This window comes from Hemicordylus capensis, chromosome 4, assembly GCF_027244095.1.
Source record: "Hemicordylus capensis ecotype Gifberg chromosome 4, rHemCap1.1.pri, whole genome shotgun sequence".
Taxonomy (NCBI): domain Eukaryota; kingdom Metazoa; phylum Chordata; class Lepidosauria; order Squamata; family Cordylidae; genus Hemicordylus; species Hemicordylus capensis.
The window spans coordinates 201,326,204-201,340,954 of NC_069660.1; the positions used below are offsets into that span (position 1 = coordinate 201,326,204).

General features: G+C 44.0%; 1 protein-coding gene across 4 annotated transcripts in view; it reads right to left on the reverse strand.

Moving 5' to 3' along the window:
* DROSHA (drosha ribonuclease III) overlaps positions 1-14,751 on the reverse strand; it is a 130,706-nt gene that overhangs the window by 38,194 nt on the left and 77,761 nt on the right. For all 4 annotated transcript variants that reach the window (XM_053250286.1, XM_053250284.1, XM_053250285.1 and 1 more), the window contains one exon: positions 5,132-5,234. In XM_053250286.1, coding sequence (XP_053106261.1) covers positions 5,132-5,234 — 103 coding nt within the window. The remainder of the gene's footprint in view (positions 1-5,131; positions 5,235-14,751) is intronic.

Genomic DNA, 14,751 nt, shown 5'->3' on the forward strand with positions numbered 1-14,751 from the left:
AAGAAGCTGGACTAATGAGCAGCATTGCAGTGCCAGTTAAGATAGTATGACAGCAGGACCAGCAGCCAGGAACTGGGTGGAGCTCAGTGTACTGAAAGGAATGCTCTACCGCTGTTCAGGTGGAGGGTGTGAGATGGGGCACCTTCCTGCCTTGTATATATATTCTGAGACCCAATAGCCTTTAACAGAGAACTCTAACCACCACTGTTGTCCATCACCACAGACACAGGGTGTTTTTTCAGGCCTGAGAATTTGTAATCTTCTGAGTGGTCCCACCAGTTCTAATTTTTTTCACCTGTGTGTGGAATGAATTTTGTTCTGGGTGGCAGTATCAAGGCAGTGTGCGCGCACATACATTCAGAATGGGGCCTTCCTGATTCAACCTGAGCAGGGCCTAAAATTAACTGAGCGGACTTCAAGAAACGTGTGAGCACGTGTACATGTGCATGCCTTAGAGGGAACACTGGTCCCAACCGGACCAGGGAATCATATGACAACTGCCATTTGGGTGAGACAGAAGGCAGGAGATCTCTCTTTTTGGTTCTTTTTCTGTTCTTTATGCTGATTGTAGCAATTACAATTAGTTGCCTTTAGTCTTTGGTGGGTTCTTTTTTGGTGTGTGTGTCGTAAATCGGTTAGCTCAGCTAACCCAACAGGATTTACAACCCCCTTCAGCACTCCCCCTGTGAGTTAACAGAAAGTAGCAGCGAAGCTACATGAAGGAAAATAAAAGGCTCACAAAGAAAAATAGTAAATGAATTAAGTCCCCTGAACTGAACTAGGTACCCCCCCCCCAACAATAACTAAGTAATAACTGAAAAGAAAACACAAAATGAAAAGGAACAAAGGACACCAGAACAAGGAATTAACGGAACAAAGCAGGAAAGCATAAACAAGGGCAAACTGGAACTCGGAAAAGTTGGGAATTCAAAATAGCACACGGTCTGCGGTCAGCGAAAGTTGCTAACAGCATCTGAGCAATTGACAGACTGCTAAATACATATGGCTCAAGAGATCCAGCAGCCAATCCGGCTTCCCTGAGTCAGCACTTCTGCTTCCTCTCTTGTGATCTCCCGTGCCTGTGTGACTCCCACTGAGCTTCCCTCTTGAGACGTCTTCTCAAGACAGGTGAAATCCCAGCCTCCTCCTCCTCATCAGAAATCATGTCTGGCAGCTGTTCCGAATTCTCAGCTCCAGAGTCCTGTCTCCCTGCCAAATCCTGTTGCTGTGCCTCTGAGCCCTCACTAGCAGGCGAATCCTCCCGTTCCTGCTCTGACTCTTCTGAGTCAGAAGTCTGAACTATGACACCGTGGGCGGGGGGAGGAGTGTGTGTTGCTTGATTTGTGCCTCTCAATTTTTTTTGCTTCTTGACAATATTACTTCATTAGTCCTGCTTCTTGACAATATTACTAGGATGATCTTGTTCAATTTCTCATGTTGCATCTTTAGTTTCTTCTGCTTTATTAAAACTGTTGTTCTGTAGTTAATAAGGCAGTTGCACTTAACCATATAGCTATCTCTTATAACGTTTCTTGTTTTGTTCTTACTGAAACATGGATTTTCTCATGTGTCTGTCAGTGTCTGTGTTTTTCAAAGCCCACTGGGGCGACAGCATACCTGCCTGCTGCCCCCAACTTCCAGATATGACTGGAAGTTGCTGGCATGGTGCCAACTGCCTTCGAGCCTTCCTGCCGTGGTTCCGTGCACATCCCTAACTTTGAGTGCTGGCTCTTTTTCTGGTCTTCCTCATTTTCAATTATCATAATAGAAGACTTTACTATCCCCCTTGCTTTTAATGCTCAATCTCATATCCAATAGTTTCTGTCTCACACCTCTTTTATTTGTCCCCCTCCCCTTTCAAATTTCTCTTTTGATCTCTTCTACTCACATACATCTACCCAAAGTGCTCTTGTGTATTTTAGGTTTTTTGTTGTCTAAAACCTATGACGATTATTCTGTTTTTTCTTCTTTAGAATTTTTCCTTTCTTTTGATATGACTGAATGTTCTACTCTCTCGTTCCTCACATCTGGTGGCCAAATTCTGTACAGCTGCGATTAAGACCCACATACGGTGTGTCGGAGATGGTTAATACAGGTACTTAATTCGTTTTGTCTTTATTTTGTTATCTTATTCCATTTTACATTTTATGTAATAGTTCTTAGTTGTATATTTTATGTGTATATATATATATGCATGCACTGGTATTGATGTTTTCCTCTTGTATTTGGATTTGATCTGTGTGCTCATCTTTGATCGTAATAATGATTTAGGTTTGTACAATTTTGTTCTTGCTTGGTTTAATGCTTACCAATCTTTAACAAATCTTTTTGTTCTTATGGGCTCCTCATCTTCTTCTTCACCTCTTATTTCTTTGGAAGCACCATAGAGTTATTTTCTTAACACCTTTTTTGCTTCCCATGTATTTACTTTCTCAGATCTCCCTTATCTATTTATTTAATGTTAATAATAATCTATCTGTATGCTAATAACCTACAACTGAACTGAAGTTTTGATTTGGCCTTCTGATTTTGTCCCTTACTGTATATTCTTTTTTCTTTGGGTCTGTACTACTTTCTTCCTCTTTATAAGATTGCAATTTGGGGGTTATTTTGACTCTGATCTTTCTCTACATTCTTTTATTTATGCTGCAAGAAAAAAAACATTTTTATTTCTAATAAGCATTTTGGTTCTAACTTTTAAACATACCTACATGTGCTTTGCTTTCAATTAGTACTACAAAGCCTTTGCTTCATTCTCTTATACTTCCTAGGTTTGGTTACTGTAATATTAAACTTCTGTCTGGACACTTCCCTCTATTTTAAATTATGCAGCTCATTAGCTTTTTCTTGTTTCCCATTTTACTGGTGTTTCTCTTATTTTGTCAGCTTTACACTGAATTCTTCAGGGAAACAGAAGGCAGTTTAAACATTTTGTATTCATATATGTCTGTCCTCTGACTCCCTCCCATCTTTCTGCTCCCTTATTTCTTTATATCCCTTATTTTTTAGGTTCTAGTGATACTTTACTTCTAGTTCACCCAGACATCTCATTGTAATTTCTCATTTGTACCCCTTGTCTCTTTTTATTCCTTACAGAATACCTGCCTCTTGATATCAGAGCACCTTCATCAATTTTGGTTTTTCACTTTTGAAGCCGCATTTGTTATTCTTTCAACTTTACCCATTAGCTATTCTCTACCATTTCCATTCTTATTGTACCACTTCTCCTTCCATTTTTCCCTGTTCTCACGAGCAGCCTAATGCCACCTCCCTAGCCCCACTAGTGCTCTTAACCCTGGTGCTGGGATTGTGTGTGTGCTCGGGCTGCTTGCAGCCCAAGTGCACATAGAGATGGGAGTCTAGAGTGCCCATCTCACGGGGTTATCCCCCAATGTACCACGCTCGTCACATGGTGCATTGTGGGATACATGGAGGGCAGGATGCATTGTCTCAGCCTCCGGAGAGCCGTGCTGCGTGTAGCAACACGGATTGTGTGAGAATGCAGTCAGTGCTTCCCTCCACCTTTCCAGATTGTCTGGGGTGGGGGAGGTAGGTTTTGTGCAGCCTTCCCCTCACCCCCCAGTTGTGTGAACAGCCTTTTTGTCTGCAAGATGGTAAGCTGCAGACATGGTCTGCCTTTAACTTTATTTATGGAATAGCATTTCTTGTACAATTTATTGTACACTGACTCTGAACATAGAGGTTCCATTTAGTTAGCATGGGTTGTATCCAAAGAAAGTTAGCCACACTGAAATTAATGGGACTTAGCTTAGTTCCATTAAGTTATTAACTTGTATCATTGATTTAATGGTGCTTAATTATGCTTCACTCTCGGGCTACAATCTAATATGTCTAATATTCATTCATAAACCTATTCTCCATGAGTTTGTCTCACCAAATCTTATGGCACTGAATTCCACAAACTAATTCTCTGCTGTGTGAAGAAATATGTCCCATTGTCAGGCATTCACTTACTACCAATGAGCATCATTAGATTTATGAGCTCAAATACCTCTGGGCTGCAACTAATTGGCTTGCCTCGATCGTGGCCCAAAGAATCCATTCTTTCCCCGTGTTAGGGTGAAAATGTCCCCGCCCATTTTCACATGTTTTTCTACAATCATGAAGCTACAGCCACTTCTTTAAAATACAGGAAAACCAAGATCCAGAAGTCATGCCAATTTCTACACTGTCTGCTTATGGTTCAGTCCACATTTCTTTACCCACTGTGTGTAATTTCCTGTATCAGTTTTATGAAGTGTCAGTCATAAAAACCTCTGAGTCCTTAAGAGCCATATAACCAATGGAGATTTTTTAAAACACCTTGAACCTCTCCTATAAGATCCTGTCTCTAGAGAAATCTAAGGTCATTCGGTGAAGTTTTCAAACAGGTAATGTGTTTTCTTGAAATGTCAGGCTTCACTAAATGAATGAATGAATGAATGAATGAATGAGGGGCGGAGGGAGACGAGCAGCAGCCCGCATTCAGGCCACCGCCACAGCCCCCTAGCCTCGCCCCCGTGTCTTAAGAGTGACGTCAGATGCAGGGCGCGCAGTTAAGACACTCCCCCTGCCTCTCAGATGTAGGCGTAGTTTACATCGCAAACGGGGCCATGCGGCCATGTTTGCGAGCTAAGTTTGGCCAGCACCGCTTTCACGGTGTGGCCAGAGCAGCTCTACCTTCCTTTTAAAGGCAGGGAGAGTCGCTTCTGACCACTCTGAATGCAGAGCTGGTCCTAAACAGGGCCGTGCATAAACAGGGCCGCGTGGCCCTGTTTGAAAGTGAAATCAGCGCCGAGTTCGCAACATGGTCAGGAGCGAATCTCTCAGCCTTTAAAAGGCCGCTCTAGCTGCCCCCGTTTGTGAGCAAAATGATGCCCCTGCATCTGACGTTAGATGCACCGGGCATGGCATGGCTGTGGTGTAAGGTGCGGCTTCTGAAGCGCAGCATTCATGCAATGGTGGCTGCCCATGAATGAATGAACAAACAGTGACAGTCATCAATGTCAAATGATAATGCAAAAAAGGACAGAGAGAGAGCGAGAGAGCGTGTGCATTCAGTTCCTCCCTAGTACAAATACAAATCACGACTGACAAAACAAACACAAAAGCCAAAGCACTATTATTTTACCTATCAGTGCTTCAAAGCAGTTGGCCATTGCATGGCGCAGGTCTGATTCTCGGCAAAGATCAGGTCCATGAGCATAAAGCATAAATCGATCCAGCTCCAGCTTCTACAAAACATCAAGATAATGACAGTAGAATGAAGAAAGCCTAAAACCACTACCCATATGCACTATGCAGAAACAAAGAAACATAGGTAACTTCAGAAATATGCATGTTCGGGCAACTTGCTGCACTGAAGATCAAACTGGTAACACATCATGAGCCAAAGAACCACAGCAAAATGACCTATTTACTTTTACACAGTTAATGGAATTTGCCTGATGCTTTGATGAATGTAGTGGATGATAAACTAAAGTTGATGAACATGTTGTATTTACTCCATGTATTCATATTCTCTAAGTTTCTTTTACTTGTGACTCATTGGTTCTGATATTTTAATTGTTATACAGGCAGTCTGTATGGATGAGTGTAGTGAATAGCCTCCCCTCCCTCTAAAGAGTTAACAGGAAACGAACCTCTGTCTTGACTGACAGGCTGGTGACCTTTAGCACTCGACCACTTAATTGACCAAGTGGGTGGGACAGGAGAGCTGTTGGTGGGATTGTTGGGGACAAGAAGGAGGAAGTGAACAGGGAGTGCAGACTAGCATGAGGCTGGATGACTCATGATGGAGCTGCAGGGTGAGAGATCTGCAAGAGGCTTGATTTTCATCAGGAGTTTGGTAAGTCAGGGAAAGGGGAAGCCAGGACTTTGTGGGCTTCGGGAACCCAGCATAGGGAACAGTTTGTTTAGTCAGACTGTGCATCAGGAACTTATTTTGCTTTTGTGTGTGTGCTTTGCATTTTCATAAATATCTGTTCTTTGCAACTGAGTAAGTAAGATTTTAAAGTATGCCACCCCAGCATCATTCAGGGTGCTTTTGAAGTATTCTTGTAATCAAGGGTATCTAAAAAGCTAAAAAACCTCAGACAGAACCAGTCTGTAGTAATTGAATAAAAGTCCCCCCCACTCTGTTCTTTTTACAAGCCTCAGCGGGTTGGTTTATTAACCCAGCGGTGTGGGGGGGGATAAGGGGGATTTCTCTGGTGCAGAACATGTCTCAAAGATAGCTTGGCTAAATTAACAATTAAGAATTAACTCCACATGCAGGCAGATGCATGGGAGAGAGAGGGTTTTTTTTGCGGGGGGCGGGGTTGCTTTCTGGCAAGCGGAAACAAAGTAAAATGGGGATTGCTAGTCACCCCAAACCCTGTTGAGAAAGACTTTCTATAGAGGTGGCTTGGTGGCAGTGAGATTTACCCTACCAGAATATTTTCTTTCTTCTTTCTGGGTTTTGGAAATTTAAAGATTTTAAATCCAGCTAGTCTGCTTCTCAAGCAGAGGAGAGGGATGACTCAGCGCTAGAGTCTTTCCCTCATGCTGCAGAACTGGTTTATCTCTGCCAGGGAGATTATCCCTTAACCTGGCCTGAGTCAGGAAAGGAAAAATTTTCAACTACGCACAATTCACTACAATGAGGAGCCAAGATCACGATGTCCTGTCCTACCACCTCCAGCTCACTTACCCACCTGATGTCCACACTTTGGACATCACATACAAATAAGGTCTCTGTGTGTGTAGAACAGGCCTGCTCAACTTAGGCCCCCCAGCTGTTTTTGAACTACAACTCCCATAATCCCCAGCCACAGTGGCCAATAGCCTGGGATTATGGGAATTGTAGGCCAACATCTGCAGGAGGGCCAAAGTTGAGCAGCCCTGGTGTAGAACAACCCACATGGGTTAGTGGTTAACTAACACATACATACACAGAGTTTGATGCACAAGGATTCCACAGATTGGGCCAGACAGGTTCAAGGTGAGCTGACAGAAGATTTATTCCCCACCATATGTAGCTAATGAACACCTGTGAAAGTGCAATAAAAGGCTTTCACTTCCTAAGAAAAAAACTGTGAGACCCGCTTTTTCCAAAACTGCGGGGAGAGTGGGCTAAGCCCGCTCTCCCCGCAGACAATTGAGCAGGGAGCCCTGGGCAGCCGGAGTGGCCACCTACACGATTGCTGGCTCCATGACGGAGCTGGTGGGGGCTTGGGGGCTGACTGGCCCCTGCAAGCTCCAGCATGCCCCGCGCTTGCCGGCGAGACCCCTGGAGCCGGGAGGCAGCTTTTTGCCTCCCCTCCGGGGGTCTTCTCGTAAGTAGCCACAGCATGGAGCCACGCCGTGGCTACTCATGATTCGATAGCCCAGGTTTGCAGAGCACTTGCTCCGCAAACCCAGGCTAAGGGGCTGGCTACCAAAATGGGTTACCCACTGGAGAACCACCGGACTCGCAGCCAAGCCCAGTGGTTCTGACGATCGGCAAAAATTGGGCTAGGCTTTCCTAGCCCGATTTTCCCCAATCATGGGAATAGCTCCAATGAATGAGGAGAGCTCACTTCTCAGAGACTTCAAGGTTTACTTCTGTGTAAACATAAGCTTCACACTATAAGGATCTATTCCGAGGTTAATTTTTTATCAACTCTGTTGTTAAGATCCAGAAGCACCATAGGTTGGATAGGCATAGGTCCAAGGGCCTCAAACCCATCTGAGGGCCAAACTCAAACAATCCCAGTCCAAGCAATGGATGAGCATGCATTACTGTCCACCACTGCCCAGTATGCCCTTCGCTGGTTGCTGGCAAGCTTAACCAATGTCTGTCTATTTCAGTGCCAAGTCACATATTTGAATAGGAAAAAACCCCGCCCCAAAACAACAGGTTGTTTTCACTGAAAAGAATGCCCATTGACTATTCAAGCCACACATGAAGCTCTTTTTTGACAACTACATTTTCACCACACTTCCACTTATAAAACAATTTATAATTATAATTTAGACCTGAGTTAATGAAAAGCAATAAGAGACTCTTCTCTTGGAAGGCTTGTATAACAAGGAAACTTCATGCCTAGGCCCAGCACATAGTGCTGCCTTCTTGCACAACTATGGTTTGCAAATTGAGAATCAGTCAATTGTGTATCCATGCTCCCTCCCCTTGTCAGAGCAGTTCCCTCCCTCACTCCCAGTACCAACTATGGTTTTGCAATACATATGGAGGCTATTCCCACAATCAGTTGAAATCGGGCTAGAGGAGCCTAGCCCGATTTCGGATGATCGTGGGAGCCACCGGGCTCACAGCCAAGCCCACAGCCAAGCCTGGTTGCCTTCCAGCGGTTTACCCGCCTAAGTACACCTCCCCCTTAAACCGGGTTTGTGGAGCGAGCGCTCCGCAAACCCGGTATTTCTGATCGCGAGTAGCCATGGCGTGGCTCCACACCGTGGCTACTCATGAGTAGACCCCAGGAGGGGAGGTGAAAAGTCGCCTCCCGGCTCTGGGGGTCTCTCCAGTATGCCCTGCGCGCTCACGCAGGGCATACTGGAACTTCCGGGGGGCCGTGCGGCCCCTGAACTCCCCAACCGCCGCCGGCTCCGTCACGGAGCTGGGAATTGTGTGGATGGCCAATCTGGCTGCACAGGGCTTCCGCCCTGCTTGTGTGCGGGGAGAGTGAGCTTAGCCCGCTCTGCCCGCTTCCCTTCCCAAACCGGGTCTCACTGATTGTGAGACCCGGCTCATGGACTACCAAGCTTAACCATGGTTTCCTCATAAACCAACAGACTGCAACCTATCAGCCCAGCTAAACAGCAAGAGAGCCTGGGCAGGGATCTCAAAGGCCAGGGGGAGGAATTTTATTACCATCATCTACTTGTCCCTTATGTGGCCATGAGTGACAGAGCCAGCAATTATACTTGATTGTTTGCTTTTATTATGCTTAAACACAGGCACAAGGTGGTTAAAAGGTTAACAGAGAGGTGGGATAAAAACCAGTTACACAAACAAACCATGTTTTGAGCTGGATTTGAAAGCTGTGGTTATGAGGGAAATCTGGTTTGTGGTAACCACACGTTAGTCAGTATTCAATAAAATGTCCCATAAAATACAAAATCATCATTACTGATATAAAGGGAGGGGCAAAATCATTCAGGAGAGGTCAGAGGAAACAGGTTTACTGAGGCTTGTTCAGATTTACAAACTATGGCTGGCTAGCCATATATGGCTGGCTAGCATGATATCTGTACCAGGCCCTAGACAAGAGAATAAGTTGTTATTTAGAAAGGAGTAAACTTATTTAAAGAGTGCCATATTATATTTTTTATGTTTTGTTTTGTTCCACTGAAAGGTCATGTATTAACCAAGAAAAATTGGGAAATACGTAAAATCCAAAAGAGACCCTTCTGCTTTTCCTATATAGGTCCTAATGATTTCCCTCTTCACTAACGACACACAGCACAGTTCCAGCATATGCCATGAAGCTCAAGACGAGAAAGGCTGATATGTTGCTCCACAGCTCCACCTAGCTTTTCCTTTGCTTCCATAGATTAGCTATTCATATCAAGTTATTTGCTAATCTCCTTCAAGTCTTAAATCAGAGGCATTACGTAATACATGCTAATTCTGGGTTAGAAGTAGACTCCAGAGTTATTAGACTTCCCTTTTTATGTATTCATCCTACTTGGCAGAAAGTCACTGAAGTATTTTAAAGGCAAGAAGGAGGGAGGGAGGGAGGGAGAGAGAGAGATTTGTGCATTTTTCATTAAGTTCCTGTGTGCACCAGTACAGCTCCTTCCACACCCGTGCAGGCTGCAACTGACCAATCATCAATTTCCTCCTTTGTTTTCGTGGAGGATACTTAATAGGTAAAAAGCTGAAACATATTAGAAGTCCAAATCTAAAAAAAATTACTCATTCCAACTGAAAAATGCACTAAATTATCATTTAATGAAACATTTATTGAAAACCTACAGATTGCACATCCTAAAGAAAATCAACTATTTGTTCTACTGCAGTTCTTTATGGAGGAAAGCTACCTTGGAGAATCAACAGTATTTAAAATTGTGTCTATTTCAAGCTGACTTTAACACTTCCTAAAGGTTATTTTGGGGTCTAATCTTCTGTTGTTCTTGCTCCCCTTTAGACCCTGCTCAAGAGAAATTATTGTTTGGGGATGGTTGGGCGGGGGTGTGTGTGTGTGTGGAGTTATAAGGTTTGACTCAAATCAGCAAAGGCCATAAAATCACTTGTCTACTTTATGAACTTCTTATAAAACTGGATCTGCCAAACAAAAGAAAAGAGAAAAGCATGGGATAACAAAAATATATGGGGTAACAACCAGAGCAAGGTGCATGTGGAACAAGCATGGCTTAAAGGTAAAGGTAAAGGGTGCTGTCAAGTTGATTTTGACTCCTGCCGCCCATAGAGCCCTGTGGTTTTCTTTTGGTAGAATACAGGAGGGGTTTATCATTGCCTCCTCCCGGACAGTATGAGATGATGGCCTTTCAGCATCTTCTTATATAGCTGCTGCCCAATATAGTACCAACAGGGATTCAAACCAGCAACCTTCTGCTTATTAGTCAAGCATTTCCCCACTGAGCCACTCAAGGTGAAGCATGGCTTAGTTGTGCTTAAAACAGGCATGGTTTTAGGAAAGCATGCTTGCAGCTGTGCAACACTAGGCTGGAATGCAAGTTCCAGACTTAGTGCTAACTAGCACAACAGTTTCATGCTAGCGTTTAGGTTTCCAACTAACGGTTTCCAAGTAAAGTCATTCACAAGGGAGCCATTGCTCTGGATTTCAGCCAGAGTTGGGTGGGTTTTTTGGGGGGTTTTTTTCCATTGCTTAATACATAGAGGAAGCAAAACCTTGGATTTTGTGCAAGCAAAGTCAAAATCTGGATCTGCAAGGGTTAGCAAAAGATTGCATGGTCTTGGGAGTCAGTTCACAAATAAAGCTCAAATAACGGCTAAATTTACAACCTCCTCTCTGACCGCATAGAATTCCATAAGACTGAAGCGCGCAAATTTGGCAGAAAGGCATCACGTACATCCAGAGGACAAAAGAGGTACCTATTGCTTGAGAGGGCACTTGTTCTCTTATCTCTTTTCCATGCCTGCATTTACGAATCCAGCACTCCTTGGTCCAAGCTCCTAGCATCCTTTGGCTGCAGTCTGTCTCCTCCCCATCCCCACCCGATAATCAACTTGTTCTGGTGACGTTGCTTCCCGCCCCCCCCCCCCGAGAGTTCTCAAGGGAAAATAAATACTATCAGAGAGGAGGGAAAGTGCTAGAAACTGCAGCTAAAGGATGCTACAAGTTGCACGGCATGTGGCAGAAACGGCAGTAGATTCATAAAGGAGAAGGTTTTTAAAAAGAGATCATTACAAGCACACTCAAGCAATGATTGCCTGCTTTGGTCCCTGGAGCAAGGGCGACCCCCCTCCTTTCTTTGAAAGCCTGTACCAGCAGGTAAAGTGGAGTGTTCCATCCACATACAGCCTCATTTAGAGCTTTGGAGGAACATTTAGAGGTTTTAGAGCAGGCTTGCACAACATGAGGCCCAGGGGCCAGATATGGCCCGCAGGGACTATTTTACTGGCCTCCAGGTATCCTGCAGCCAATACAGGAGCTGGAAACTGCCTTATAGAGCCATCCTATGCCTGTTTTCTCAGACATATGTTCCATGGTGTACCCAGTGAGTCTTACTCCCATGTAAGCATGCCCAGGATTGCAGCTTGAAAGCAATTAGGGAGAGGAGAGGAGTTGGCATTTTTTTATTATTATTATTATTATTATTATTATTATTATTATTATTATTATTATTATTACATTTATATCCCGCTCTTCCTCCATGGAGCCCAGAGCGGTGTACTACATACTTGAGTTTCTCTTTCACAACAACCCTGTGAAGTAGGTTAGGCTGAGAGAGAAGTGACTGGCCCAGAGTCACCCAGCTAGTTTCATGGCTGAATGGGGATTTGAACTCGGGTCTCCCCGGTCCTAGTCCAGCACTCTAACCACTACACCACGCTGTTTATTTGGGGCTGGCTTGCACTCCAGGAGCCCCAGTGACTGAGCAGGTACAGGACCTTTTCTGGTCACTATTTCTTGGTTAAAACTATGGGTCCATTGACAGAGGGAACAGTTCCACAGTTAACTATTAACATTTTTAATTTTAATGTAATAATGTGCTAGAAATTGACCGCGGTCCTTGCACTCCAAGTTGTGGATGGTTCTGGCCCAGTAGGGCATTTGAGTTGTGCAGCCCTGAGGAACTAATCCATACAGTCATCTGGCAATGCATACTTACGATTACACTCTTCAACCAGAAATCCATTTGTCTAAACAAACTAATGCTGCCCCAGTGCCAGTTCACAACCAGCAATACGAAATAAATAATTGCTTCATATACAGTACAACTATCCTCTGAAAAAGTGGAGAGAACATCACCCTTCTCCCTCCACCCTTTTAAAGTACCAATGTAGACTGTAAATTCAAAAACATGTGAGGGGTATGCTGAAGCCGGATTCAAACATTACCTTCAGATGTTATCAGCCACTTCACTGTCCCATATTATTCCCATAACACTTGAAATTAATAGAACTATGCTGGAGGATTAAATGATGTGTTATTTATGATGTCATCGCTACCTTACTACAGGCAAAGTTCTCAGGGAAGGAAAAAGATTATGTCCATCCCATATGATTCCCGTTTCCGTACGTTTCCAGAACACTGAAGAATCATGGAGAAGCGGCTATTCTTATGTCACAAAGGTAATGTTTGAAACAAGACATGACAATCTTGAGGACTAAGTGACAACCTTGAGAAAGCCAATGATCTTGAGAATGTTTTGAGGAAAAGCCTGAAACAATTATTCCTGGATTTTAAAAAGGTAGGGTTATAACTCTGTCCCCTCCCTGCAAGACTAAAGCAACCAAAGGAGGTAAACTACATGAAAACCTCAGAGGTGAGCCCCACAGCTCTCTGCATTTCTATAAGCAATTCACTATGGAGTGACTGCCAGAGCAAATCCTAAATTTTTGGATTCAGAGGGGGTGAATTGTAAGTTGCCTTAAGGGTTCTTTGCAGCTGAATTGGAGGGGTATAAAACTGTGTGTGTGTGTGTGTGTGTGTGTGTGTGTGTGTGTGTGTGTGTGTGTGTGTGTAGGGGGATACAGATGAATCAGGCAGTGAGAAAATGCAAATCTGCCTTCATTAACAGCTTGCAGGTCATCTAGAGAATGATGGCCCCAATGCTGGACTTTGTTGGGATGAATAACAATGAAGTGTGGGCAGAGTATGTAGTGGGATAATTAAAATTGAGGGGGAGGGAATTTGAGGATCCCAAGAAATATAAAGGGAAAATCCGTGGGCTATGCATCTTTAGAAGTTTAAGTGGCACTGGTTAAAGTAAAGTAAATTGAAAGATCAATCGTAAGCCCTTTGGGCAGTAACCAAGTCACTTCTATGTTTTCAGTAGCATCTAACACATCAATAAATCTTTCAGTAGTTAAATACGAGGCAGGCTTTGCTTTTTGGCTGCGTTTTGAAGTTGTGCTGGTGAGGAGCATTTTTTAAACATATAAAACCAGGGGCAACAGACAGATGCCAAGATCCAAAGTGCTTCCATGCATTGCATGGGAAAGGGTGGCCAATTTTCTCATCTGAGTGCACCCCTTTGCCAATATGGAGAGATCCCCGGCTTTAATATGCACACACTCTGCATTAGTCTACTCAAAATCAGGCTGGTGCTTTTCACATCCAGCAGGGTTGCTAGGGTTGTGAGAGGGCTAGTATGTGCCCCCTCCCGTCTGAACTCAAATTTGGAACCTTCACTCATCTGCTGTGATATTTTTAATGACTTTTTTGCTGATAAAATATCGTGTATTCGGGCCAAACTAAATCCCACATTTATTGCAGAGTCTACTAGGGAGATGTCCAGTAACTCCTCTTATGGGATCAGATTGGATCACTCTCAGTTTGTGACTCCTGAGGATGCAGACAAGCTGCTTCGCACTGTATGTTCTACCACCTGTTCTCTTGATCCTTGTCCAACTTGGTTCATTTAATCTGTCAATAGTACTATCAGAGAGGGTCTGGTATATATTAGAAATGCTTCTCTGAGGGAGGGCAGGATGCCTGCTTGCCTTAAGGAGGCTATTATTAGGCCTTACTTGAAAAGACCTGCACTGGATCCCTCAGAGTTAGCCAATTATAGACCTGTCTCCAATCTTCCATGGTTGGGCAAGGTGACTGGGAGTGTGATGGTCTCTTAGCTTCAGGCAGTCTTGAAGGAAACAGATTATCTAGACCCATTTCCAACTGGCTTTTGGCTAGGCTATGGGCTTGAGTTAGCCTTGGTCGGCCAGATGGATGATCTCCAATTGGGAATTGATAGAGGGAGTGTGACATCTGTTTTGGATTTCTTGGCAGCTTTCAATACCATCGACCTTCTGGGTCACCTGAGAGAGTTGGGATTGGGTGGCACTGTTTTACAGGGGTTCCATTCCTACCTCTGTGGCAGATTCCAGATGGTGTCGTTTGGAGACTGTTGCTCTGCAAAGTGGGAGTTAATGTATGGAGTTCCACAAGGCTCCATACTGTCTCCAATGCTTTTTAAACATCTACACGAAACCCCTTGGAGAGAACATCAGGATATTTGGTGAGGCATTTTATCAATATGCTGATGACACCCAAATCTATTTCTCCCTATCAACTTCATCAGATAATGGCATAAGTTCCTTAAATGCCTGCCTGGAGG